Raw genomic sequence first — 26,333 nt, 5'->3', positions numbered from 1 at the left:
TCAAGGGGCATTTCCTACTTGGCAAAATCACGTCGTGCCCCCCTGTTGAAGACTCGAGATGCAGGATATATATGGTTATTAGAGTGACTTGGGTCAATCTAAATTTTACCAACAGGTAAGTGCCTAAGTAAAAAAGTCTAAAGTAAAAAGAAAGAATTAAGTTCAGTGGTAGGTTTAACCTCATGAGACCCAAACTTTTGTTTGGTATGCATTTTTAATTTCTCCTAGCTATTTGGGATTATTGGGACCCAATAAGTATAAAAACCTAAACATCGTCAACGATAAATAAGTCCCAGTGTCATCAAACGAGACGATAATACAGTCCCATGTCCTAAAACGGGTACTTTCTAATTAACAGTGTCTTAGCTTGTTACTGTTGCTAATATTGGTCAAATTTGTTGCCATATCAAACTACAAACTTTATTAATCATGCAGACTCACTTGGCAGAGATGGCTGCCATCTTGCTTTTACATGGATTAGTGTATTGTGCTCTTACTACCACTAGATGGCACAAAAAAGTGTCCACAAATGAGGACAACAGGTCTTACTAATGTAGACTAAAGTATAAGATCAAGTAAACCCAAAATGTGATGTCCACATATGAGGACACAGGGTCTCAGGAGATTAAAGATTTGTAACATCAGAAATGTGGACTTTTACACTGAAGAGCTTGACTCATTTTGACAAAAAGAAATTAAGGGACTGATAAAATAATTGAGATAAAATGTTTGTGGCAATTAAGATTTAAATTTAAAACTGTGCAATGACTTTTAATGCCTAATATTTATAAAGCTGAAATTACCTGCAGACACACGGACTTTCCTTCATTACTTACACCTTGTTATGTAATCACCTTTCAACAAATTTCACTTTAAATTTATCCTTCACTAAAACCAGTGTTTTTTATGATGTGAATATAATGCAAACTCTTTAGTCATGTAAGTCATATTTATTTACAGTTTACGCATACTTATATTGTTATTCTGTTACTATTATTATTTGCTCTGGAAACAGTGTTTAAATGGAAAGGTAAGTGCAATAATGGCCACAAGGATGCTGCTCTATTTTCATGTGGCATTCATTGGGTGCATGACACATTTCCATATTTCTCATGAACCACCACAGTGTTCTATTGTTCTGGAGAGCAGGCTTATTTACATTAACTTCTACTACATTATCTGCTTTGGGACAACACAGCTACTGACCAGAGTTTTGTGGTTATATCATAGTACCTTAGTGTTTAACAGTATGGCTCTCTAGTTAAATATCTTCACGTCAGTGATTTGAAATAGAAAGATGAGTATGTAATGAGAGAACCTGGCTGGCAAATCACCTGAATACTTTGATTCTTCCATAATCTCAGCATATGCTGTGGGAATTTGGGGGTTTTAAAGGGACAGTTCACCCCAGAATCAAAAATATATATTTTTCCTCCTACCTGTAGTGCTTTTTATCAGTCTAGATTGTTTTAGTGTGAAGTGTTGAAGATATCGGCTGTAAAGATGCCTGCCTTCTCTCCAATTTGATGGAACTAGATGACACTCGGCTTGTGGTGGCAAAAAATACTTTTGAAAAACTCAACAGCAATGTCTCTTTATAGAAATCATGACCTGGTTACTCAAGATAATCCCTAACCTTGTTGTGAGCAGTTTTATGTAGGAACTACTTTCTTTTTGCTGAACTACAACTACTAACCGCATCACCACGCAGAAGGAAGCGTGCATCTACTCATAGAGGACAGGCTCGTACTTGTGACGGCATGAGACGTAAACATTAATGACGTCCTCCTCCACTGAGCTGTAACAATAGCTACCTCAAAAACAACCTAGACTGATAAAAAGCACTACAGGTCAGAGGAAAAATATCTGTTTTTGCTTTTGAAGGGTCTGTGAACTGTCTCTTTAAAAGCCCCAAATTAGGCTTTTTATATCAAGATATTCATGTATTTGTTTTATTTAAAAAAAATTCTGCTGATAAAAACTTACACATGGTGGATATTACTATTTTCAGACTCAGTACTTCTAATTTTGACTCATTTTAGGCCAACAAAAATAGATTACTTGACAAAAAAATCATTTAGTGATTATCCACTGGGATATTATTCCCATGTTTAATTTTTTTATATATATAAATGAAGGTAACCCCTTGTTCTACGTGGCGGTAATTTCCTGATAATTTTTTATGTTTCTTTTTAAAAATTATTAATCTGAAAGTAGTTACGGAGCCATACTTCCGTTATCATTACCTCAGAAGGAAGTGCATGAAGAGGACTATGCCGAGGAAGAACATGGACACGCCACAGCCAATTTGGGTGATGATAGTGAGTTTTCTCAGGTCAGAACTAGATATGGTTACATTAGGAGGGGCCTGCAAAGAGCAAAAATTAAAGAACACTTGTAAGCACTTTGTCACAGGCATCGGTTTATGAGGATGGTTTATGATGAAATTCATTAATACTATTAAAAATGAGGTAGCTACAGAGTGTAATCAAGATGATCACACAGAGGAATGTCCTAATATTTATACTCTACTGGGTATCATGAAAATATTCCAAAGGAAGTAAAACGCACCAATAAAATAGCAAAAAACGTCAAATGCGAGCAGGCGCACGTAACGTTGTTTCCATCTATTATCGTCTCACATCCGTCACCAGTCCAGTTTGGTCGACTCCCTAAAAGACAGAAGCAGAGCATAAAAAACAAGAAGATTTAAGCATCAACGCTCCATGAGAGTAGTACATTTCAAACATGGAAGATACTAGAATATCACGCCCAGATGTAAATTAAGGTGCATTAAAATCCGAACGTGACACCATAACTTGATTTGGCACACACAGTGTCAAAGATGTCCTAAAATTAGCCATTCACAGCACGCCTCTGCCTGAGGCATGTTTCCACAGCAAAGAGAGTGTCCATCCAAACAAACTGAAGCACCACATCTGCTTGGTTCACCGCAGTGCGTGCAGACTAACCAGGAAAGCTTGATAATGTTTTTGTAGACTTGTGTATCGCCGCTACAATACATTTAATTTTCCTAATAATGGTGCCTGTACAATGTTCATCTTGTATGTTTTTAAAGCTTTTTCACAGCAGACATTTTGACTTGTCATGGTAGAAAAAGCACAGGTGTTACTGGGAACATCAACAATGCATTGAGTGTTCCAGTAAGTCTTGACAGTGTGAACCAACTTCTCAATGACCCTGAAACTGATGCAGCTAAATGTAATCCTACCATCATTAATGTCATTATTCACACCTGTGGAATAGGTCTGTTCTTGTCTTCAGAGGGACCTTTTTATACAGCACAGCCCAGTCGCCAAAGTAAAAGGTCATTTTTCATTGCTTCAAACCATGGATATGTTATATCTGTATGTTTTACACATGTGACGTAGTTCAGATTACCTGTGTATGTTTCAAATGAGGAGGAGGAGGGGATGGTGGATGGCTTGACACCTATGCAATGCTGCCTCAAAACCACCAAAAGGGTTGTTTTTCTAACCACAGTGACATGCCAAAACATGATGGTTTCCTACATCTAACCATGTTGTTTTTTCCCCTTAATCTAACAACACCTTACACTATCATTAAAACTAATTGAAACATAAAGGCACGTACAGATTTGCGATGTGATTTCATTCCTACTTGTTGGAAGAAGCCCGGCTATTAACAAAATGACGTTGACCTTGTAATATTATTATTACACATTATTTTTATGACAAAAAGTGTCCTGATAAATATATGTCTGATATTTCTATGTCTGCTTGCAAAAACAAGCCCTCACAAGATGCAGGTTATTTCCTGCGCTCCCCCATGATACAAGAGTGGACAGATATTGTAAACTGTGATATTCTGTCAAGTTTATGCTCATGTGTTTGTGTCCACTTCCTGTTTTATTTTGAAATGTTCTCATTGTGTTTGTTTCTTTTACTTCCTGAGTTTTCCCACCTTTGTTAATTATCTCATGTTTCACCTGTGTCTTGTTCCACCCACCTGTGAGTCGTTAGTAATCAACTCTTGTGTATTTAAAGCCCAGTGTTTCCCCAGTCCAGTCACCAGATTGTCGTTAGCCCTTTTTAGATAGGAGTTGTGCAAATTTGCAGGAAAGCCCAATCAGTCTTCTTTCAGCATTGGCAGTATAAAAACAAAATCGGGGAGTGTGGCAAAATGCCGAATGCCTACTTTTGTTTATAGAGAATGTGCCTTTTTCGGGGCAATGGGGGGCGTGAACAAGTAACAAAATGTGTAGCTTAGCGTGCGACGTAAACAGTGACAAGGGAGGGAAGTCGCACCTAGTCAGGCGGCGATTCTCTCGTAAATCTGCCCGTTCTTCACCGTCCCCGTCATCTGATGGTTAATGGCCTCTTTGTCTTTACAGTGTCTGTCAGGTTTGCGTTTCCCTCTTGCTACTAGCTGCTCACTAATTCCTACTATCAGCTGTTTGCTTTTTATTCACCACCAGTGGGTCGCACGTGCGACAAAAGTAGGTAGGCGTCATCAACAGCTCCTCCCACAAGTCATCAACAGCCACTCCCGTTGCAGAAGGCCGCCTCGGTCTGTTTTAAAGGGTTCCACCAAAATTACTACCCTACGAGGCGGAAAATTGAGCACCTCGGAGCAACTCACCAATCCAGCTCTGTGTGTCTAAACGCTCGCAGCTTGCCGGCAAAACGGCCCAACATTAGCCGAAAATCTGGCAGTGTAAAAGGGGCTATTGTTACCCTAGTGTGTTCATGCTGTCCAGCCTTTTCTTGTGTTTGATTCTTTGGTTTTTGATTGCACTTGGATTTATGGACTTCGCTTTTTGTGTGATTTTCCTGAATGAACTACTCTGCCTTTGCTGACTGCCTTCATGTGTTTGACCTCTTGAGTAAGATTTGGATTTGATAAATTGTTCTTTGTGTTTTATGTTTTCTTTTGCAACTGAGTCCCACTTTCGTACCAAATCATTACAGTAAATTATATTTATGTTATAAGTAGACTGTTACAGACAGAGTTTGTGCTGGTATTGTATAAATTACCCTGTTATGTTGTTTTATTCTTGCAAACCTCATTGACTGCCATTCTTTGCTTTTAAGTCTCCCCCCACTTATGTGTATACATGATCTTTCCCATCAGTACAAAGTTCTTACATTTTGAAAAATCTGAACAGCAGGGGAAATTATACTGTGTCTGTCCTGATATGTTTTGTAACATAAACTACTGTCCAAAAAATAAAGAATTAAAAAAAGAACAAAAAAATATCCAAAACTTAAAATGACACCTAAATGATATAAAGAGTTCCCCATCACTTACAAGTGGTGAAAACCCATACAAAATTAAATATATTAATATATATATATATATATATATATATAAAATTAAATATAAGTTCTCAATATAAAAATCAGCAAATGGGAAAAAAATACCTTCACCGTTCCATGATTGACAAGATGGAGTTCCGTCCTGTAAACAAGACAACAGGACTGCATTAAAGTTGTATTCTTTGATGAATAAACACACTCAAAAAGCACAAATAACACTTTTTTTTTTTTTTACTTACGTATATGACATTATGAAAATTTAGCCTTATTTTGTCTGTAAGATTGGTGATCTCAGTTGCCATTGCCACTGCTACAACCTCATCATTTAAAATAGTGCTGCTTGACTCAGCCTAGAAGAAAAGGATAAATAGCACTACAAAATAGTAACATGATCACATATGTAAGGTGCATCTACTTTGTAAGCAAAGGTGAAATTGAGATATTTTTCCTTACCGTGAGATTGTTGAACCGGAAAATAACTGCAAATGGCACGCTGACATTCAGACTTTTTTCAAATGCTTCTTTGGGCACAGTGACAGATCTTTGAAACGTAGCCAGAGCATCTTCGCTGTCTATAATCTGCAGGGGAGAGCCCAAGTCTGTTTTCAAAATAGTGCACATTGCTGCTTTAAGGTCTATAGAATTGTGAAACTATAGTCACTTTAACAGGGTCCAGTTTTAATCCAGAAAATTACGTAGCATGTAGGAAATTACCGAGCAGTCTCCCTCCTATGCTAGAGTGGGTTTTGATGCTTTCACTTTTGGAAAGAAGGCAAATAAGAGAATGTGTTGAACAAAACTAAATTATTTCCAAATGAGAGACATGCATGGCTGGATGCCATACAGTTCATATAGACCACTCACTTCATCATTCTCAAGTTAGCAGTTGGCTGGGATAACAGACAAGTCACCGGAAGAAAATGGCGTATGTTTCTGCAAACCACGGATATATTACGTTTGTAGGAGAGGATAGTGGATGGTGTGATGTCACAATGTTTGTTCAAATAAATTATGGGTAGAAAATACTCATGTTACGTATATAAAATAAAACAGGTTGTTGTTGCTGGTTCATTTTTAGCCACCTAAAAAAGGGAGTAGAAGTATAAACAATATTTAGAATATTTTCACCACTTTATCTTACCGTCAGACTGCTCTTTTCAACAGAAGTAAAGCTAATATCTCAGAAGTTGCTGGTCTACCACTGCCTCAATCACTTAGTGCGTAAGGTAAAGAGAAGAAAATATTCCAATTATAGGGTACACTTAAACCAACATTGATTTTTTGAGTCTTTTAGGTGGCTAAAATTAGTTTTGCTGTGGTCCCCACCATGAGCACTACATTGCTTAGCTTCCATGCCTGTGGATTTTGTTTATCAAAGACACTAGCAAAGCAACACAGTACATAAAATAAATACAACAGAAACATCAGATAGGTCGGACCACCATGTTGAACTATATATTTTTAAACATAACAGTTACAGCTGAAAATGACAACAGAAATCAACAAATTTGATTTCCCATATGTCCGCAATTCGAATCAATCGCCAATTGTATGTCAGGGAGTGATTGTTGTTGTTAGCGCAATGTCACAGTCAGTGCTTCTCAAAGTCAAGGGTACTTCCTTGGTAGGACAGCTCCTTCCGAGTCGGGGCCTTCAGAGGCTAGGCAAGCACACCTTCCGAGCATTTGGCGAACACATATCGAACCAGGCTAGCGAGTAACCATGTGTGCATCATTTAAGAGGCCAGCCTTCAATTCTGGCAAATCATGCACAAAGATTTGTAGGTACTTAATGCCTGCTGAGGATACACACATGCATCCTTGAAAATTCTCTAAAGGACTCAGTCCTTGGTAGAAATTGAAGGAGCGCTGACACTGGAACAGATCTTCGACTGGGATTCGATGATGTAGCCTCCTTGAAATAAAACTATTTAAGGTCCTTCCTTGACTTTCAGAGGCACCAAGTGATTCGGTCTTCGGCATTTTAAGCAAAAACATGATCTTTTCCTAACCATAGCTAAGTGGTTTTTATACCTCAACCCAAAAGAATTCTAAAACAGGGTCCTTGCTTTAACCTAACCACATGTAACCACAGAGTTCTCACAACAAAAACTGAAATGCAAAGAAATGTAATGTTTCATCATATTCGCTACATATGAAACATACAATGTAACATAACCACAGTTTGCAGAAAGCTACCAGCCAACATTTATTCTGGCGATTGGCAATAATCATCGCATACTGTTATTCTGAAGTCTGGAATGACAACATTACAACATAGCACATGTATGACGACCAAATAAAAAAAAAATGCACTCACACTTATGCTGTCATGTGGAGATTCATAGGCAAAGAGAACTTGGTCTACTTCCTCGGGATCTCTTTGTGTCACTATAACACCTTTAAGTTCTTTTCCCACAGTCACCTCAGCTGAAGTCTTGATGTTGGCAACGAGATTGGCCATTGAGTTCATGACTTCACTGTTGACGGACAGATATTAACGCCTTAGATATGCGGTTTATTGTCTACAAATCAATACTCTATGCTTTGATATATTTTTAAAAAAGTTTTTCTATATACACTTTTTAAAGGAATACTTCCCTCTCAAAATTATATTTTGATCGTTTGTTTATCAATCAGTCAAATAATAAATCAATCTGTTTGTATATTAGGCATGCGAGAAATTAGTATTTCTTTAAGATCAAAGCCTGAAAATATACACATTACATTATGGTAAACATTTCTAAATAGCCAAAAACATTTCCCATGTTTTAATTTCAATGTTTAAAGGAATAGTTTGAACTATTACAGACTTGTATAGAGCTCAAAGGGATAGTTCAACATTTTGGCAAATTCGCCTATTGCCATAATCCCTATAGTCATATGAGTAGGTACATTACCTTAACTTGTCAGTGCGTGCTGTTCTGAGATCGGTGGGACAGAGCTGCCCGCTGAAATGGAGGTTAACAGTACAGGTCCCTCTCTCCCTCAAAACTAATCAAATACACCATCAAATGACTCCAAAACGCTCTAGTGGACAACACATGGCTTGCGCATTCCCCACGCTATGAAATAATAATGTATAATTAAGTAACATTACGACACATGAAGCAAATACTCGGAACTACTTTCTTGAGTAAACCACTGGGCGGAGTGACACAGTGCGCAGCTGAGACAGTGCCGTTGTTATTGCTTGTAGCCATTTGCGGTATCGTCAGCTGGACACACCAGAAGGTTTGAGGAAAGTTTACAGAGTGTTGTTGTAAATCATGGTTTACACATGTAAAAGGTTGCCATAACAAACCGAAGACATGGAGCAAAGTGAAGTTTCATGTAGTTCCAACCAGTAATACGGACAGGATGAAACAATGGCTATTTGTGCTGGACATCGACCCCAACACGCCTGTGTAAACGGTCCGGAAAATGTTTGTTAGCTCCAGCCATTTTTTACCGGAGGACTACGCTGAAAGGATGGAGCGCAGAAGCTCAGGAATGGTTCAAACGCTTTTCTTGAAAGACACTGCCATACCATCTGTCGGCATCACAAAACAAGCGACGTGGTAAGTGATTGTTGTGTATTTGCTCAGCAATCTCTCTGCTGTAACGTTACCTCCATGTTGAGTAACATTAGCCTACAACCCAAGCATGGTAAATAAGGCTAAAATGCAAATGTTGCATTTACACCACCGGCTCTGGGTCTCCCTGCAGCCCCTGGTTGCTCGGCAGCCTCAGCCTCTCTTCTTGCTCTCTCTTCTTCCAAAAACTGTAACTCGTCCTCTGTATATTCTGGCTTCTTCTCAACAAACTTGTTGTATTGATGACGGGAGTAACTGCACTAAACATACGCTGTTTGAAATCACTCCGCCCAGCAAGTACTGTATGTCTGGAACGTAGTTCTGGCTCTGCATTTGGCTTCAAAACAACTCTGTCTCGTAATATTAAATTATTATTTCATAGCGTGGTGAATGCGTGAGCTACAAGTTGTCCACTAGAGCGTTTTGGAGTCATTTGATGGTGTATTTGATTAGTTTTGAGGGAGAGAGGGACCTGTACCATTCACCTCTATTTCAGCGGGCAGCTCTGCCCCACCAATCTCAGAACAGCACGCACTGACAATTAAAGGTAATGTACCTACTCAAGTGACTATAGGGATTATGGCAATAGGCGAATTTGCCAAAATGTTGAACTATCCCTTTAAGCTGGAAGGTGATTAGCTTAGCTTAGCTCAAAGACTGGAAGCACGGGGAAACAGCTAGCCAAGCACTGTTCAAAGTTTTGTTTTGTTTTTTTTTGTTTTTAAATCTGCCTTTCTGCACCTCTGAAATTTACAAATCAAAGTTCAGTGTGTAAGATGTAGGAGATCTAGTGGTATCTAGCACTGAGGATTGCAGAGTGCAACCAGCTGAAATTTCTCCTGGTTAGAACTCCTTCACTGTTCATTGTTCAGAGGTTCACAGGTTTTTAGTGGGAGCTGAATTGTCAACAGAGGAGTCTTCCTATCCAATACAATAGTCACAGATGGTATTCTAACCAGCAGTGTTAATTTTGACAGCTGTTTTAGATTTAGTCTTAGGGCTCTAGTTTCCCAGCGCGACGCAGGGTTGCACAGGGTGGCGAATTCCACGCAGAGCTACTTTTGAGCAGCGCAACCTGAGGCGCGCTCAGTTTGGTAGACCGAGGTGCAGCAGGAGGAGGTGTTGACAGATCCAGCTTGACGCAGTGACAGTTTCGTGCCAAAACGCTTCGCCGAAGGTGCGCTAAAAGCTCATCATCTGAAACCACATCTACCGTCAGTGCAGGCGGAGCGCAGCCGGTGTATCACCAAATCACATCACCAAAACCTCACAGGCAGGTTTGCAGAATGTCAGGCACATTAACGATGCATAAATAGCCACAAAACCACTATTCAATGTAACTATCTGCAATCAGCACATAAATGTATCTCTATATCGACTGTCCCAACTGATGTCAGATCAAAGGGGATTGGCACCGTTTGGCACGTTTGGCACGCATAATGGAAACCCAACCTGATTTGATTAACACAGCTGCAAACTAATGAGTTCACATCCCTCTCAGCCAACCACAAACAGCCACAGCATCAGATAGGGAGTATATATTCAGCATCTGTCATCTTAGAAAAGTCAAAAGAAAAGAAACAGAGTGAGACTGCGAGAGAGAAAGAGAGAGAGTGCGCGCACGAGAGAAACGCAACATTGATTTACAATTGTGGTGACCTCCTCCCAGGCTACCTTTGCATCATCAGCCCGTGGAGGTCTGCTCGCAGTTCCGTATATTCGGACAGTGCGAGCTTGGACCTCCCGGACCAAAACATCAGTTTCCTCCTGTGAGAAGTTTGGCCGTCTGACGCTGCTGCTCTCTTCTGCCATGGCGAATTGAGTAAACTCTCATTACGCCTTTGTGCGGCGCATTTAAGGGCGAGGAGAGGGGCTCATTTGATTGGTGTGATATTTGTAAAACCCACTCCACACCTTTTCTCCTCCCTCTTTCCGATTTGTGCAGGTAGGAGGGACAGAGGTGGGACAGGGGAGTAGCTACGCCAGCGCGCACGATGTGCCAAACTGCAAAATCCGCCTGGCCACACCCAGTTGGCGAAGCGCATGTGCGCTGCGCCTCCGCCTCGCCCGGTCTGCGAAACTAAAGGCCTTAGTCTTGAGATGAAAATGCTTATTAGTTGGTTGACAAAAACTCAAAAGGTTTTAGTAGATGAAAATTCATGACATTTCAGTCGTTACTCTTATTCAATATGTTTTCTATATGTTTTTCTTATCTTTCAACTAATCTGTACAACACAGCTACACTCACTGACAACGGAGCCTCCTACTTGCCTGTCGAACAGAATCAATCCATAAACCTTCCCGAGTCTGGACTGAGTGGAGTCCCACGTGGACCAACTATGACGTCCGGCGGCCAGTGGCTGCTTGTTCCGCTGCCATTCAGCAGCTAACAGGCAGAGCTGCTAACAGCCACCGCTGCTACTAACAAATTCCACAAATCTATTGAGCATCTCTACCATCCACAGGGTGGTAGATCTATTTTCAAGATCTGTTTTTAGCTCATCATTGTCTCGTTTTCGTTAAAAAAAAAAAAAAAAAAATCGGTTGCTGACTACATTTTTTTGTTAGTTTTAACACAATTAACACTGCTAGCAAGAAGTCTGATTCCCTGCGCGAGCATGATCGGGCCCAGCCTGACTCACTAGGCTTGGGCCTAACACTCTCACACATAGATGGAACTGGTTTGTCCGTTCTGGACTACTGTAGTGGACATGACTATCTCACATTCAAAGACCCACTTCCTATGTAGATATAAATGGCTCATAAATTTTATTTTGATGATCATACACTAAAGAAAATATTCTATCATATTCCATTTCTGCCTCTACATCCTGAACACTAGACCTTGAACACACTGTATCTTGTATTCTTAATTTGTGCTCAACCAAAAATGTGAAGTTGGTGGTTTGACGGGGAGTTTTGTAACTATTTCAGGCAAATTGTGATATTTACATTTTTATTTGTGTACAGACAAATAGGCAGATTTTTCATCTTAGTACAGAACCGGTTGTTTCTCCCTACTTTCAATCTTCCCATCTCTGTGCTCAACCTCACAGCAATTTTCAATCTTCTCATCTCACCCTCTGCAAGAAAACAAATAAAAGATCCCCCCCAAAAATTCTCAGCTGTATCTTAATAAATCCATGGAGCATGTCTTACGAAGCTTTGGTAGCGTTGATTTTTTCTCCTTCAGTTATTATTGTTGCATTACACTTAATTTTCTGCTCAGGCTTTTTCACTGGGTCATTGCAGTTGATACAGTTGTTGTCTGTTGCTGTAATGTTGATGATGTACCTTTTTTTGACCCCTGGAAATAAAAAATATATAAGGAAAGGAGCTTTATCTCAAGCATTAACTAGCATCTGTGAGGTAAAATATACGGCAGTATATAACAGTTTGAGCCAGAGTCCACAGCATGCATTATGTTGTGTAAAAAATAGAAGTTTGGAGAGCTGCAGGAGAAACATTTTCACATTCATTCTTTGCTTGTCTGAAGGGAACTCACCCATTTCACTGCAGGTCTCATCACTGTAACTATCTCCATTACATATGGTGCCTGTATCCACACATCGAATCTGGCAAGAATCTAGTAACAAATAAACACAGTAAAAAAAGAAATAAAAGCCAAGTGGGAGAAAGCTATACAATATTCAGAAAGTTAATGTAAAATAATGTCAGAGTATATCAAACTGTTGAAGAGAGATGACTAGAAAATAATAGTGAATAACTTCCTTCTAAACTGTTTTAAACTGTTTAAGAGTATTATATCAGAGATGGACAGTAATTCAGTAAATGCATTTATAATACATATTTGATGGAGTATTTTGTAATTTGTATTTTGCGCTCACCTTCTGTGAGTTTCGAGGGGAATTACCCCCAGGAAAAATTCTAAGAAACCTAAACGCTAAACTCACAAGTTAAGAGAATTTTTTATTTTACTTTACTTTTTATGACATATTATACTGTGACTTTTAAGTTTTTTAAAAATATTTTTATCAACATGTGGGGTGGGATTTTGGGGGTAAGTAACTATAATATACCTTATAATAAAGCCCTGTTTCCACTGAGCAGTACAGTCCGGTACAGTTCAGTTTGGTACGTTTTTTCTCTGTTTCCACTGTGAAAAGTTGTGGATGGTACCAATGGGACCATTCCGTACTGTCCCCATTCTCGGTCCCCCCTCTGTTGGGGTATGTAGCACACAGATCTGGTACTAAAAGATGGAGCTGTGAACGCTGCAGTCCGTTGATTGGTCAGTGGCGGACAGTCACTCTGCTCAGGGCTGTGATGTAGGAAATTAGCAGAGCTCATTTTTTCAGTGTAGGGGCCTTAAGGTCAGGCCCATATTGAAGCTACTGAATGCCTAAAATGTGATAATATCAGTTTGTATGAAATGTATTTTGTGTATCATCAAATTAAAAATTACTTGTATTTTAATTAAAAACATTTTCTCATAGCAGTATTTTGTATTTTATTTTGATACATTTGAGTATTTGTAATTTGTAACAAGGTACGTTTTGATGTATTTGTGCCCATCTCTGACTAATATTAAATTACATAATTAAAAGGGATTTGATTTATCAATGCCTATTTGTTTTCAATTTCTTGCATTACTACAAATACAATTATATTTCATTACCTCTGTTATCATTTTTTTTCCAAACTTGACAGTAAAAAATGAGTTTACCTGTCAGAGTGTGATTGAAGACACACGCTGAATCTGAATTATAAGAGAAATTCATATTAACAAAAACTTATTATCAACTTTTATCTTTGTGACTTTAAGGTAGAACTTTTGTTTTACTTTTTAACACACACACACACACACACACACACACACACCTGTGCTGTTACATAATGTGGAGTTGCAGTCAGTGCTTAATTTGTAAAATTAGAAGTAGGGGAACACTTTGGGCCTCTGAGAGAGCAATGTACCCCCACTCCCAAAAGTGGGGGAACACTGCTCTCACGGTGTGTGCCACCATGGCTCGGTTGTCCAGGTACTACTGGGCAGTCATGACACCAACGAAAGAGGAAATTAGGCTACTGGACCTGGAGTCGGACTTCTCTGTCGCCGGTAAACCATTATCTTGCGCTGTGGAGCCGCCGTAGGCTATTTGACCACCGTGTTCCTGTCTGTGACCCCCGTTCAACCCACAACCGGCAGGATTTGCCTTTCATTTCTGCTGCTGGTTGAAATCTGTACTCGTACAGCATGCTGAATGATTTATTTTGCTCGCACAAAACTATTTTTAGTCACAAATGCGAGTAAAATACTCACACGTAGAGCTCTGTGGAAAACAAATCACTGCCAACAAGTAAAAATCAATAAATAATAACTGCTCAAAGATACTCACATGTCTGGAAAACAAACCACTACAGCAGCATATTGAGTGCCAGGTGGCCGTTATTGGACGGCGCATGGACACACTTGTGATTGGACTTTGAACTTATCCCACAGTAGTGGTACGTGAGGCACCGTAGTACTACGGTTCTCCACCCTGCAACACTAGTGACATCAGCCAATACTGTATGTAGTTTTTAGATGTGAAAAGTTCTAGACCCATGCAAATTAGTTCCGGAACGCACCAGGGCCTTTTCTGAAAAGATCCTGGCATATGTTCCAGTACGTTCCGGCTCAAATTAAGCACTGGTTGCAGTGCTTCGGTACTGTAACGGTAAAAAATGAGTTTACCTGTCAGAGTGTGATGGAAGACACACGCTGAATCTGAATTATAAGAGAAATTCATATTAACACAAACTTATTATCAGCTTTTATCTTTGTGACTTTAAGGTAGAACACACACACACACACACACACACACACACACACACACACACACACACACCTGTGCCGTTACATGATGTGGAGTTGCAGTGCTTCCCCTCCAGCACATGCAGGTGCAGTTTCTTCTTGATATGCCATTGTGAGATAAGCAGTAGATAAGAACCATTTTTTGCCATCATTTGAGGCCACACCCGCTTGAAATTTTCTGTTAATTAAAAACAGAAATACCGTCAGTACCGTTTCTATTCTGCTGAAATGCCATTGTAAACATGTAAACAAAAATCCAATATTCCGAGTTAAGTCGGTGATACTCACGTTGTTCAGTTTGGTTTTTCCTTAGAAATATGATGCAACCCATTCCTGCTGAGTGGCAGAGAATGCAGTCTTTTCATGTCACGTAGTCATTTTATAATACATCTCTTGCATACTTTTACAGCAGTAATCCAAAACCAGAGTTACTCAAATGATTAAATTAAAAACTACCTACTTACTTGCTTTACTCCGACAACCACACCCACCAGGGGGAGGAACAATCGGCGGCATAATGTGCAACTGACGGCTAAAACAAAATGCCTATAGCAAGCTAAAAAATGTAGATTTCAGCATGTCAAAGGATTATTTAACACCCTGTGTCCACTGAGTGGCCAGTAGTGACATAGTTTGAAATGTACAACAATAATAATAGTATCGAATCACCAGGTAAGATCATATACTAAATTAATATATATCAATATACTGAAATGTAATAAAAATTATAGCTGCTGTGCAGCAATGGTCGGGGCCGGGCAATTTTAGGCAAAATTAGGCAATTCTGAGCAACACACACACTAAAACAAAGCATATCACAACACAGAAGTTACATTATATAATTATGGCATGCCCTTCAAATTGTGGATGAGTGGCTGAAGTGATCAGACTCATAATATACAAAGGAAAGAAAAAACTCAAGAACAAAAAAGTAAGAATAACATTAACTGCTAGCAATTATGAACAAACTGGCCTGATCTAGCTTAAAGCTAAACATTATCCATGCTGACAAAGATGAAAACATTTTTTAAAATGTAAAAGTAGCTATTGGATAGACTCTGCATATTGACTGATAGCTAAGCCAAATAAACAGGGAAAAGAGACAAGGGATAACAGGGAAAAGTGTTGATAAAGAGTATTTGTCTCTCCGCAAAACTGCCTGGATCATAATTATTATAGTCTCTAATCCACATAGCATGATGCCTGAACATAGGACTTTCACATTAGAATGTCCGTTCTGCCTTAGCTGAGGCTTGAACTCACAACTTCTGAGACTGAGCTCCGTCTTCTACTGTATCTCACTGAGCTAATTGGCAAGTGACAGTTCATGTGTGGCTTCACAAATTGACTAAGCCAAGCATCAGGGTGCCAGACAGTAGCCATCCATGCCATGGGAAAGCAAATTTCAAAGTGAAAGTTCCAAAGCTGTAGCACATATGGTTGATTTGTTATGAATTTTTAAAGTTTTGAAATTTAGAAGCTTGCTGTAGCGCCACCATCAGGACTATTGTCTTGTGTTTCCAGTTGAGAACATCTGGCATGGGACTGGACCTTTATGAAAAGTGTGGGTAGTTTTCTCATATGGAAATGTTGCACGAGCTGAGGCTTGAACTCACAATCTTCAACACCAAGAACCATCCTCTATCTCACTGAGCTAACTGGCAAACAGAAATGTCACATGTAGCTTCACAAATTGACTAAGCCAGTCACCTGTGTGCAAGACAGCAGCTGTTAGTGTGTAAAGGCAGATTTCAAACGGCTGTCAAAAATTCAGTTATTAAGACAAAAATCCGAAAATACACAAATTGCGTCTAGACAGCATGGAGATGTTGGTAATTTGTTTTTAACAATGATTTTTTTGGCTCCATAAGTGAAAAACTGATGTTTAAAAATGCCATTTTTACACTGACTCCAATTGTTCGCATGAGAGCGAAATTCAAAATGCTGTAAAAAAAATTCAGTTTTTGAGATAAAATTCTGATATTTTCCAAATATCATCTACCATGACTCCAAAATTTTGTCATTTTTTCATGAACATTGAAAATGTATTGAGCAAGAATTTGCAAGTATATGTTTACAATACCATTAACAGTCAAACATTGTGATGCACTGTAGGCTCAATTTTCAATAAATCAAAAATCTGTGTGGATCGTTTGTGTAGGACAGTCTGAAGATGCTCTGTAGCAAGTTTGGTGTCAATTGAGCAAAAATTGTGGGAGGAGATAGGTTTAATAAGTTTTAGTTTTTGAAAAAAACAGAGTGATGGATTCATTATTTGCAATAGGTTTAAATGTACAAAAGTTAAAAGTATTAGGGCTACATTTTGGTGAAAGTTGCAAATCTGTAGCACATATGGTTGATTTGTTGTGAATTTTCAACTTTCATTTTGAACTTTAGAGGCTTGCTGTAGCACCACCATCAGGACTATTGGCCTGTTTTTGCAGCTGAGGCAATCTGGCATGGGACTGGACCTTTGTACAAAGTTTGGTGATTTTTTTGCGCATGGGAAGTAGGATTTCCTCGGAAGAAGAAGAAGAAGAAGAACATGCATCTTAGGCTGCCCGGCCCCTAATAATGTGTTACAAGTATCAAATAACACAAAATAATGAAAACAGCAGATTTTTGATACCAATAAATGAATGACACTAAATCCTACCACTAAATTACATACATTATATACATAGGTTTGTTTGTGTGTGTGTGTGTGTGTGTGTGTGTGTGTGTGTGTGTGTGTGTGTGTGCAAGCTGCTCAAATAAATTGCCCTTCATGGGAATAATAGTCTGTAAAAATCTGTATCTATAGATGTCATTTAATGGCCATAATTAAATTTAAATGAAAGCATCTAACTGGATTATTTTAATATTGCCTCTAACTTTAATACAGGCTGAGTTAGGCTACTTAATGTTTCCAACTGTCCAGCATCCAGTACAGACAGTTGTAGGCTGTTTTCGTTTAATAATAATCATTATGTGGAAAAATAATTTGTTTGAATTTCTGTCAAAAAAAATATTTCGTTTTCTTTTTTGTAATGGTAAAAAAAAATGCAATGATGCTAACTGGCATGTCAATGAACACAATTTTGCTCACCTTCTTCATTGGGATGGGACAGGTCTGCTGTTTTTGCTGAGTCTGGTAAAAGAGGCAGGGACAACTGATTTAATATGAATACCTTGCTAAACATTTACCTGCACTAATTAAATGTAGGTTAAAAGGGAGTGAAATGTAGGCTAACGCTAGTCTGTAGCTAGCTTATTTCACTATTGACATTAAGCTAACAGGTTCATTGCTACCACTCACAGACTATAGGCTACCCACCTTTCTTGGAGAAACACTGACTCACACATTGACACCCTTTCTTTTGCCTCTCATCTCTCTCCTTTCTCTCTTTCCTTTTGTGAAAACCAGATTTTTTTTTTAGTACCAGGTAGCATGATGAGGACTATAGCGTTCTAGTGCAACTGCTGGTTGCTACTAGGCACCATCACCATCAGTGTGCTAAGGCAGGACCAAACCATTTCATGCAGATACAGGGGGGTGGTCAGTCAATATGGATGTTTACTTTTTGGTCAATGGGTATATTTAACTTTTACTGCCAAAAACAAGTAAAAACAAAGAGATCATTAATTTTATTACTATATTTGAAAAAAAAAATTCTTAATGATGATGGTTTAATAATTTTATATTCATTTTTACCTATTTTTGGGGCCCCTGTCAGTCAGCGCCACTGATCAGGGCGCCACAAATGGGCGAAGAAAAAAAAAATCAAAATGTTTATCTTCTACTATTTTTTGCTAACACTATTACTACTATTATTTTAAAATATTACACAAGGTCATAACAACATAACTACAAAGCCTCAGGCATTTTTTCTGGGTTCCTGCCACCCTTGCCCCCGCTCCTTAACTTTTGGTGAGAAACTTGAATAAGTACAGCTGTTTGAAGGGGAAATAAAAAAAGATATATTTTTAAGGATGTTTTTCGTGTGAAAGACGGTTATGTTAAAGGTTGCCTCATAAAGTATATGATTGGATTTGTGTGCATTCAAAGGTGGTGTAAGAAAGGACTGTTTCTAGCACACCAAATGTGCACATAGATTACGACAGGCTGGATAATTTTAGCAAAAAACATAAATTGACATCTTATTTTCTGAAATTCCAAGAAGCTAAAATATTATATAAGTGGCCCTAAACAATTTACTCAGATAACTGATACTCTATGTTCAGGTGGTATATTTGAGTGGAATCATTCTCGCTTTCTCTCCCTGCATACAGGTTACCAATTAAATCCTGAAAAGGTGCACCCTTCCTCGCACACTTAGCATGATGTTTTGCTCTCTAACAATAATCAGCAACAACTGTATTTAAAAAGTTTGTCATAGTTTTGACTCACTCTGATTCCCGCCTCCGTTGAAGAAGCCTCTGAAGTCATCAACAATAACAAGACTTGTCTTCTGCTGCTTCACACATTTCTTGAGTTTTTTATATTTTTGAGGGCATTTTTCAGCGTCTGAAATACCTTTAATCAAATCAGATAACAAATTAAACAAAAAGTACCATATTCTTCACACCTTCAGACCTTATATTAACCAAGGTAGATCTTAGGACTTTTTCAGGTCTCTGTTTTCATGCTAAAGGAGGATAATACAATGTGATACTGGCTACTAGACTTCAGCATTATGAGACTGTGTTTACTTACAAACAGAATAAATCCAAAGAAGGCTCACAAACAAAATCCAAGTCATCCAGCTCATGTTTGTTTGATGGCATTAAGTCTTGTTGTGTGATCCATTCACTGCTACAGTAGATGAATAAGTATCATTTCAAAGTACTTTTTTTCTACTGCATATGAATTATCGGCCAAAAGGATTTTAATTCTTACCTTTCTCTGGCTCAAGTAAAGTCAAAGCACCGAACGTCAGCAATAAACGGACGCAACTGAGCCTTTCTCTACATGGATATGTTGTCACCTGACTTTGCATGGCAGCCCGCTGCCAGCATTTTGTTTTGCAAATTCAGAGTTCCTGAAAAAACAAAATGTCATTTTCCTATGCAAAGCAACATCATGCCTCGGTGAATTCGAGGAATGAATTTGGTTGTGGCTTTGATGTACAGTAGCTTGTGTGCACATGGGCTTGCATACAGTAATGGCCCCTTCCCATCTTCCTACTCCCCTACTTCCGGTGCCTGTGGCCAGACCAAACCCATCTCCGACCTCGGCCTTCATTTTGACCTCAACTTGGCCTGCACACCTGTAAAGTGTTGTAACTGTATCTTCCACAGCTGTCATGCTATCACATTGATAACAATCTCTCCTGAGAAATTATTCAAAACGGCGTCTGTGATAGTTCAGTGGTTGCAAAAACATAAATAAAAATGTATTCCTGACATGCTGCGGAGCTGTAGTTCCTGACTTTATCTTCAGCTGACTCATATTTGATGTTACCAAGATTGTGATGATTTAATAGATGAATTATACCTTCATATAATGTGCATAAAATTAAGATCGGGTTGTGAACCCTGCTTGGCGTTCAGACAGCTGAGAAAAAGTCAGATGACTGTCACAAACAACTGATTACACAGCTAATCATAGCTTGGTTATCTTGTATCTTATTTTGTCGCATTCACTCAAATATGCTTTGTGTGATTGGGACAGTACTGAAAGGCTTTGATAATAAATAGAAAACCATTGCATGTGCTCTTTATGCTCTACATTAGTGGTTCCCGGCCTATTCATGTGTGCAGAACAATAATCAACTATAGAAATATTAATGGACTAGCTGGATTTTGTTAGTTGTACCAGCCTGAATCAAAGGATGCGTTCATCAGTCTGTATGTGGGGCTATAGGTGACAGTTTTTAATGAATTTTAGACCTAAAGCCTCTTTTTACTTGTGGGAAATTTATTTAGTGAATTTCTGACTTTTTGTGAAATTTGGTGAGAGGGGATTAAGGGAGGATGCTGGAGGGAGAGGGTTGTTGTGACAGTGAGGAAAGGCGGCTTTATTTTGTATGAATTGTGGGCTGACTTCAGCAATAAAATTTAATAGAAATGTACACGGGGTCTTAATTCATAATGATGAACAGAAAAAGCTTTGCTTGGAAGTGAGCATCAACAGCTAATTTTCAATATCTTCATTTGACCATCTTGATGTTAAATTAGCCGTCACACTACACAAAGTCAGTGATAATAAGACAATAAGTACATGGTGCAATTTACAAATTATTATTATGAACTATGCTATAATTTACTTTTTACTTACTAAATTTTGCCATTGTGGAACAAATAAAAATATTTTTTTAGTGCTATTCACACAAGGCTCACTTTGAATGGAGCCAGGCTAGCCGTTTACTCCTGTTCCTAGCTAGCCTTTATGCTAAGCTAAGCTAAGCTAAGCTAACTGGCTGCGGGTGTAGGACAAACCCGAGTGTTTAACCATCTTACAGGTTATTGTTTTACATTCACGATATTACGCTACTGTTTTGGTTCACTCTCATTTATTATTTGAGTGAAAAACCTCTAATAAACCAGCTGTATGTTTGCTACCTGCACCACACAGCATTCAGACAAAGCTAACGAAGTTGTAGCTAGTCCTAGCTGGTGAACAGTTAGCACCTACATAGCCACGAATTTGACCATTAATTAAACTACTAGTTAAATTTATGTAACCTCCATTGTAATATAGGATAGAGGCAAAATTTCAATAGACAGACATTTTGAAATTCTGAAAATAAATTTAGACCTATCTGGATGGTAAGATTACCGCGGGTTATCCCCCTGACCCTCTGATGGAGTAATGGCGACTTATGCTTTTGTCCACAAGATGGCGGCATCGTGACTTTTGCATCTGCTGTGACACAAATTAAATTAAACAAAGAAGAAGATGGCGGAAGAAGGTACAGCAAACAGTCACCCTGCTGCAGAGAGCATGAAATAACGACATTGAGCTACAGTGAGTAAAAAGCACAAAAATACAAGACACATTTAGGTAATTTACTGACTGGCGACATTTACTTTTTATCGCGTATTGGAGCATTTGTGCCTGCATTCATGTTTTAACCCAGGACTTCGTTTTGTGTGTAACGTTAACGTAAGAACAAGTTAACACGTCTAGGACAACTTGTTTTAAGTGGCACTGACACTGAAATCTCACTTAACGTTATTCAAATAACACTGTTTCCATAATGTAAGGCCGACTCTAATCAGCCTACATGACGATAAACAGCTCCCTGGGTTAACTCCAGACTACCATCGAAAATCTCACACTTAGCGTTCCACTGTTAATTTAAAATCAAGTGCGACACGGTGCATTCATTGCGAGGCATTTTATTAATAAGTAAGGTCCGCTTGTCCATTCGGCATAACATTACTGGTGTTTTTTAAGTAAATGGTAGCTTTGCAACCTACTTCTAGTGGTTAACCACCTGAGTATTTTATCTGCGGGCGCTTGTCATAATGTCAAATGAACCAACTTCTGTGAGAGGTAAATAAGCGTACAACTTCCAAAACTAAGTCTTTAAATAAGCATATAGTATCCCGAATACTTCAGTGTACCCTGAGGATTTGAAAAATGTCTTATTTGTGATGTTTGTGACGTGTGCAGTGACAAATAAATTAGGCAAACTTTAATTGGTCATTTTTTTTAACGGAGGCTGGCTGGACGGGGTGCAAATGAAACTGGAAAACTATTTCGCAACTGTATGAACTGACTGTCGATGCATTGTGTTTGTACTGTTACTAGGGATGGAGAGATGCCATTTAACTGAACATTCATGAAATATTTTTTCTGTTATCAGGTCTGCCTAACCTGTAGAATTAGATGAAAAATAAATAAAACTCACATATGGCCTTACAAGACATTACTTACATTACCTACAGAGGCAAGAGAAAACATAAGGAAAGCAACCGTATGTATGTGTCAGCCACATTATATCTGATGAACCTAAAATACACAACATTCTCATACACTGATGGTGAGCAAACAGAGCTGTGTTAAACGCCTGCTAAGTAAACTGTCCCCTCTCTTTTCTTATCTAGGATATGTCTGCAGGTTGTCTCAGGTGGGTGCTAAGCCAAGCAGTGAGAGCTGTATGTGGTGACAGCCGTGCCTGCTGGACACCAGCATCTAGATTTACCATATGCAGCGGAAGATCCAACATCATCACTTCCTCCTGGAGATGTTCTCCATTCTCTACTGCTGTAGATGACACAAAAGAGACTCCGCCACCAAAGAAAAAAAAGCAGGATCCCAGAGGTCATGCCACACTCAGCAACGTTGGCCACAGCATCCCACAGCGTGAGATACAGGTGATTAGTGAGACAGGCGAGAACCTGGGCATCATGCACCGTGCAAATGTTATCAGAATGATGGACACGCAGGGTCTCAAATTGGTGCTGCTCAGTGGAAGCAAAGATCCTCCCGTCTACAAGCTGATGAGCGGCAAACAGATCCACGAAGAGAAGATGAAACTGCGGGAGAAGCAGAAAGCAAAACCAGGTATGTGGTGTCCTGGCAGGGACCCTACTCAGGCCATATATATTAATATAGTGGCTCTCAACCTGGGGGTTAGGATCTCTTTAAGGGGTCATAAGATGGTAAACAAGTTAGGAAAAGATGACAGATTATATTTCTCATATCTTTGATTTTCACATGTTAAATGACAGTGTTAAATCCAGCAATCTGAGAAGGTGAAAATCACTTTTTGTGTGAAATGTTCACAGCTACTTTGCAGGTTAACTTTATTTTGTTTCAAAAGGTAACAGGCCAAAAAAGTTGTGATTTAAAGGTCCAGTGTCTAGTGTAGAATTATTGGGATATATTGGTAGAAATGGAACACAATATAATCGGTGTGATTTCCTGTGTGTTTAAGCACCAGAAAATAAGAATCGTTGTGTTTTCCCTACCTTTTAATTAGCTGTTTCTACAGTAGCCCAGAACGGACAAACCAAACATTGGCTCTAGATAAGGCCATTGGCGTTTTTTGTGTCGGCTATTGTAATCAGCAGACCCCCTCCGATGAGCAGAATCAGAAAAACACTTATTTATTAATGTGAAACTGCTTCAGTCAGTGTTTTTACCGGTTGAAATCACCAGGTGTAAAAACCTCCTGAATGTCTCGATCGTTAAAAAGCACTAAAAACCACATTCATCCAGCTGTTGATAAATGTACACAGTTTGGGAGCTAGTTTTAATCTCAGGAGATATCAGTTTATTAAAACCATGACAACTGAAGCTGCATTTGTGTACCTTTGTACCTGTACGTTTGTTGTTCTGTTGAGTGTACTAATGATTTTCCTCTGGAAATTGGAGGTACTGATTAAATGATGTCCATCTGTAGTCTAGTCAAAATGCTTCATAAAGGAACAGTGTGTAAGATTTAGGGGGATTTAGTGGCATCTAGTGGTCAGGATTGCAAATTGCAACCAGCTGAAATGCCTCAGTTGGTTATCCTTTAGTGTTCAATACTCAGGAGGTTTTCACCAGGAGCCAAATTATCTGCACAGGTCTCTTCCTCTCCAAAAAAATTTGACCAGTTGATTTAAACCAGTAAAGATACTGAATAAAGCAGTTTTATTATACAAATCAGTGTTTCTTTGATGCCATTGGGCTTGTCAGAGATGGGCTGTTACCCCAGCACTTGCTAAGGTGTTCTCACCATTTTTCTTTGATAACTTAAAGGGATAGTGCACCCAAAAATGAAAATTCAGCCATTATCTACTCACCCATATGCCGATGGAGGCTCAGGTGAAGTTTTAGAGTCCTCACATCACTTGCGGAGATCCCAGGGGAGAGGGGGTAGCAACACAACTCCACCTAATGGAGGCTGACAGCGCCCCAGATTCCAATCTAAAAACACATAATTGAAACCACCAAATATCTTCATACTGCTCGTCTGTAGTGATCCAAATGTCCTGAAGCCCCGACATAAAATGTTGTCTGGAAAAACTTCTCACGAGACCATGAGACATGGGCACCGTGTGAAGTTGTGTTCACGTGCTTTCGCTGGTCTCGTGCGCACATGTGAGCACGGTGCACAGAGAGGCAGTTAAAGCTGCAGGCTACAATGAGGCTAAAAACAGAGTTCAAATGACGTTTTTCCCAAACAACTTTTTACGTCGGGGCTTCAGGACACTTGGATCACTACGGATGAGCAGTATGGGGATATGTTGTAGTTTCAATTATGTGTTTTTGGACGTTTGAATCTGGGGCGCCGTAAGCCTCCATTAGGTGGAGTTGTGCTGCTACCCTCTCTCCCCTTGGATCTCCGCAAGTGATGTGAGGACCCTAAAACTTCACCTGAGCCTCCATCGGCATATGGGTGAGTAGATAATGGCTGAATTTTCATTTTTGAGTGCACTATCCCTTTAAGATCCAGATGTTCAGGAAGTTTTCACCACGAGCTGAATTATCCACACAGGTCTCCTCTCCAAAACAAATGGACCTGCTGATTTAAACTGGTAAAAACACAGAAGAAAGCAGTTTCTCATAAAAATAAACAAAAATCAGTTTTTCCGATGCTCTTGCTACAGTTACTACAGTGAGCAAAGTGAAAGCATGAATGGCCCTATCTAGAGCCAGTTTTTGTTTGGTCTGGGCTAGTTAAAAAACATGGCAATCTGTGTGGACTGGGACCCACTCCCAGCGTACATGTAAAAGGTTCATTCTAAGTTAACAAAAACACAGCGTTTCTTATTTTCAAGTAAGAAAATATACCTATAACATTATGTTTTTTTTCTGCCAATATATCCCCCTAAATCCTTCACACTGTTCCTTCAAAACAAGGCCCAGTAACTCTGTGAAGTGGGTTGTTACTTTGCATCAGGGCAGTTCCATCTCAGTAACATCAGCATTCAGCAGATCTAAAAATGGTCACACAGTATGTGAAACACAGCCATAGCATATGTATTGTCTCCACAGCCCCTGTGCAGGTGAAAGAGGTCAGCTTTTCATCCGGCATCGCAGCTCATGACCTCTCCACCAAGCTAAAACAAGTGGAGAGTTGGCTGGAGAAGAAGAACCATGTTAGAATCACTCTGAGATCACGACGCTGGACACCTGCAGACAACCTGGTGAGAACAGAACAAACCCTTGCACGACACCATGTTCAGTCAAGCTCCGACTCTCAACTCTTTCTGTCTTGTCATCTTCTCTTGATGTCATTTTCCCAAACAGCTCTGTTGACTTTTACCTTCACAGATTATTCCCCCCAAAATGTCCTCACACATATACACAGTAAATCTGAAACATCTGTGTGTGTGTTTTTTCCCCACAGGACCAAGCTCTGGAGCAGATTGTGCAACAGTTGGAGGTGACAGTGGGGTTTGTCGCCACGCCAAAACTCATACAAGAGGGTCAGGCAGCCATGTGCATCATCCGACCACCTTCAGCAAAAGAACAGTTGAAAATGAAGAAAGAGGCTGCAGCTTTGCAGTCTGCTGACTCAAATCTGACAGCCACAGAGAGCAAAACATCTGATAGCGACACGGACATGACAGATGGGCCTATACAGCAGTGACCTGATGGAAATAAAACATTCTCAAAAAACAAATTGACGTCTGTGCATAAATGTCACAGTTTGGTGTAAAGTCCTTCAGCAGACTCTACTCATAGTGTATTGTGTAGGTATTTAACAGAGCTTGATGCATC

The 26,333-nt window shown here is 39.3% G+C and overlaps 2 protein-coding genes across 4 annotated transcripts in view; one reads left to right on the top strand and one right to left on the bottom strand.

The window, feature by feature from the left end:
* LOC125896636 (adhesion G-protein coupled receptor G2-like) overlaps window positions 1-21,465 on the bottom strand; it is a 28,479-nt gene extending 7,014 nt beyond the window's left edge. Inside the window, exons 1-17 of one of the 3 annotated variants that reach the window (XM_049589367.1) lie at window positions 21,450-21,465; window positions 19,569-19,710; window positions 19,386-19,484; window positions 19,080-19,205; window positions 17,778-17,819; window positions 14,978-15,025; window positions 14,724-14,867; window positions 14,570-14,602; window positions 13,562-13,594; window positions 12,380-12,460; window positions 12,034-12,181; window positions 7,620-7,779; window positions 5,754-5,879; window positions 5,540-5,650; window positions 5,406-5,442; window positions 2,572-2,672; window positions 2,247-2,368 (exon numbers count right to left, since the gene is read on the bottom strand). In XM_049589367.1, coding sequence (XP_049445324.1) covers window positions 2,247-2,368; window positions 2,572-2,672; window positions 5,406-5,442; window positions 5,540-5,650; window positions 5,754-5,879; window positions 7,620-7,779; window positions 12,034-12,181; window positions 12,380-12,460; window positions 13,562-13,594; window positions 14,570-14,602; window positions 14,724-14,867; window positions 14,978-15,025; window positions 17,778-17,819; window positions 19,080-19,205; window positions 19,386-19,440 — 1,367 coding nt within the window. In that variant the 5' untranslated portion in view covers window positions 19,441-19,484; window positions 19,569-19,710; window positions 21,450-21,465. Of the gene's footprint in view, window positions 1-2,246; window positions 2,369-2,571; window positions 2,673-5,405; window positions 5,443-5,539; window positions 5,651-5,753; window positions 5,880-7,619; window positions 7,780-12,033; window positions 12,182-12,379; window positions 12,461-13,561; window positions 13,595-14,569; window positions 14,603-14,723; window positions 14,868-14,977; window positions 15,026-17,777; window positions 17,820-19,079; window positions 19,206-19,385; window positions 19,485-19,568; window positions 20,267-21,449 lie in introns of those variants that run through there. The other 2 variants (XM_049589368.1, XM_049589369.1) reach the window with 2 other exon arrangements.
* Window positions 21,466-21,531: 66 nt separating this feature from the next.
* mtif3 (mitochondrial translational initiation factor 3) lies at window positions 21,532-26,235 on the top strand. Its single transcript, XM_049589371.1, has 4 exons — window positions 21,532-21,638; window positions 22,724-23,183; window positions 25,605-25,756; window positions 25,960-26,235. The coding sequence occupies exons 2-4, from the start codon at window positions 22,727-22,729 to the stop codon at window positions 26,200-26,202; spliced, it is 852 nt and encodes a 283-aa protein (XP_049445328.1). The 5' UTR covers window positions 21,532-21,638; window positions 22,724-22,726; the 3' UTR covers window positions 26,203-26,235.
* Window positions 26,236-26,333: the final 98 nt, after the last annotated feature.

Source organism: Epinephelus fuscoguttatus, linkage group LG11, assembly GCF_011397635.1.
Source record: "Epinephelus fuscoguttatus linkage group LG11, E.fuscoguttatus.final_Chr_v1".
Taxonomy (NCBI): Eukaryota; Metazoa; Chordata; class Actinopteri; order Perciformes; family Serranidae; genus Epinephelus; species Epinephelus fuscoguttatus.
This window is presented reverse-complemented; position numbering and strand designations above follow the sequence as displayed.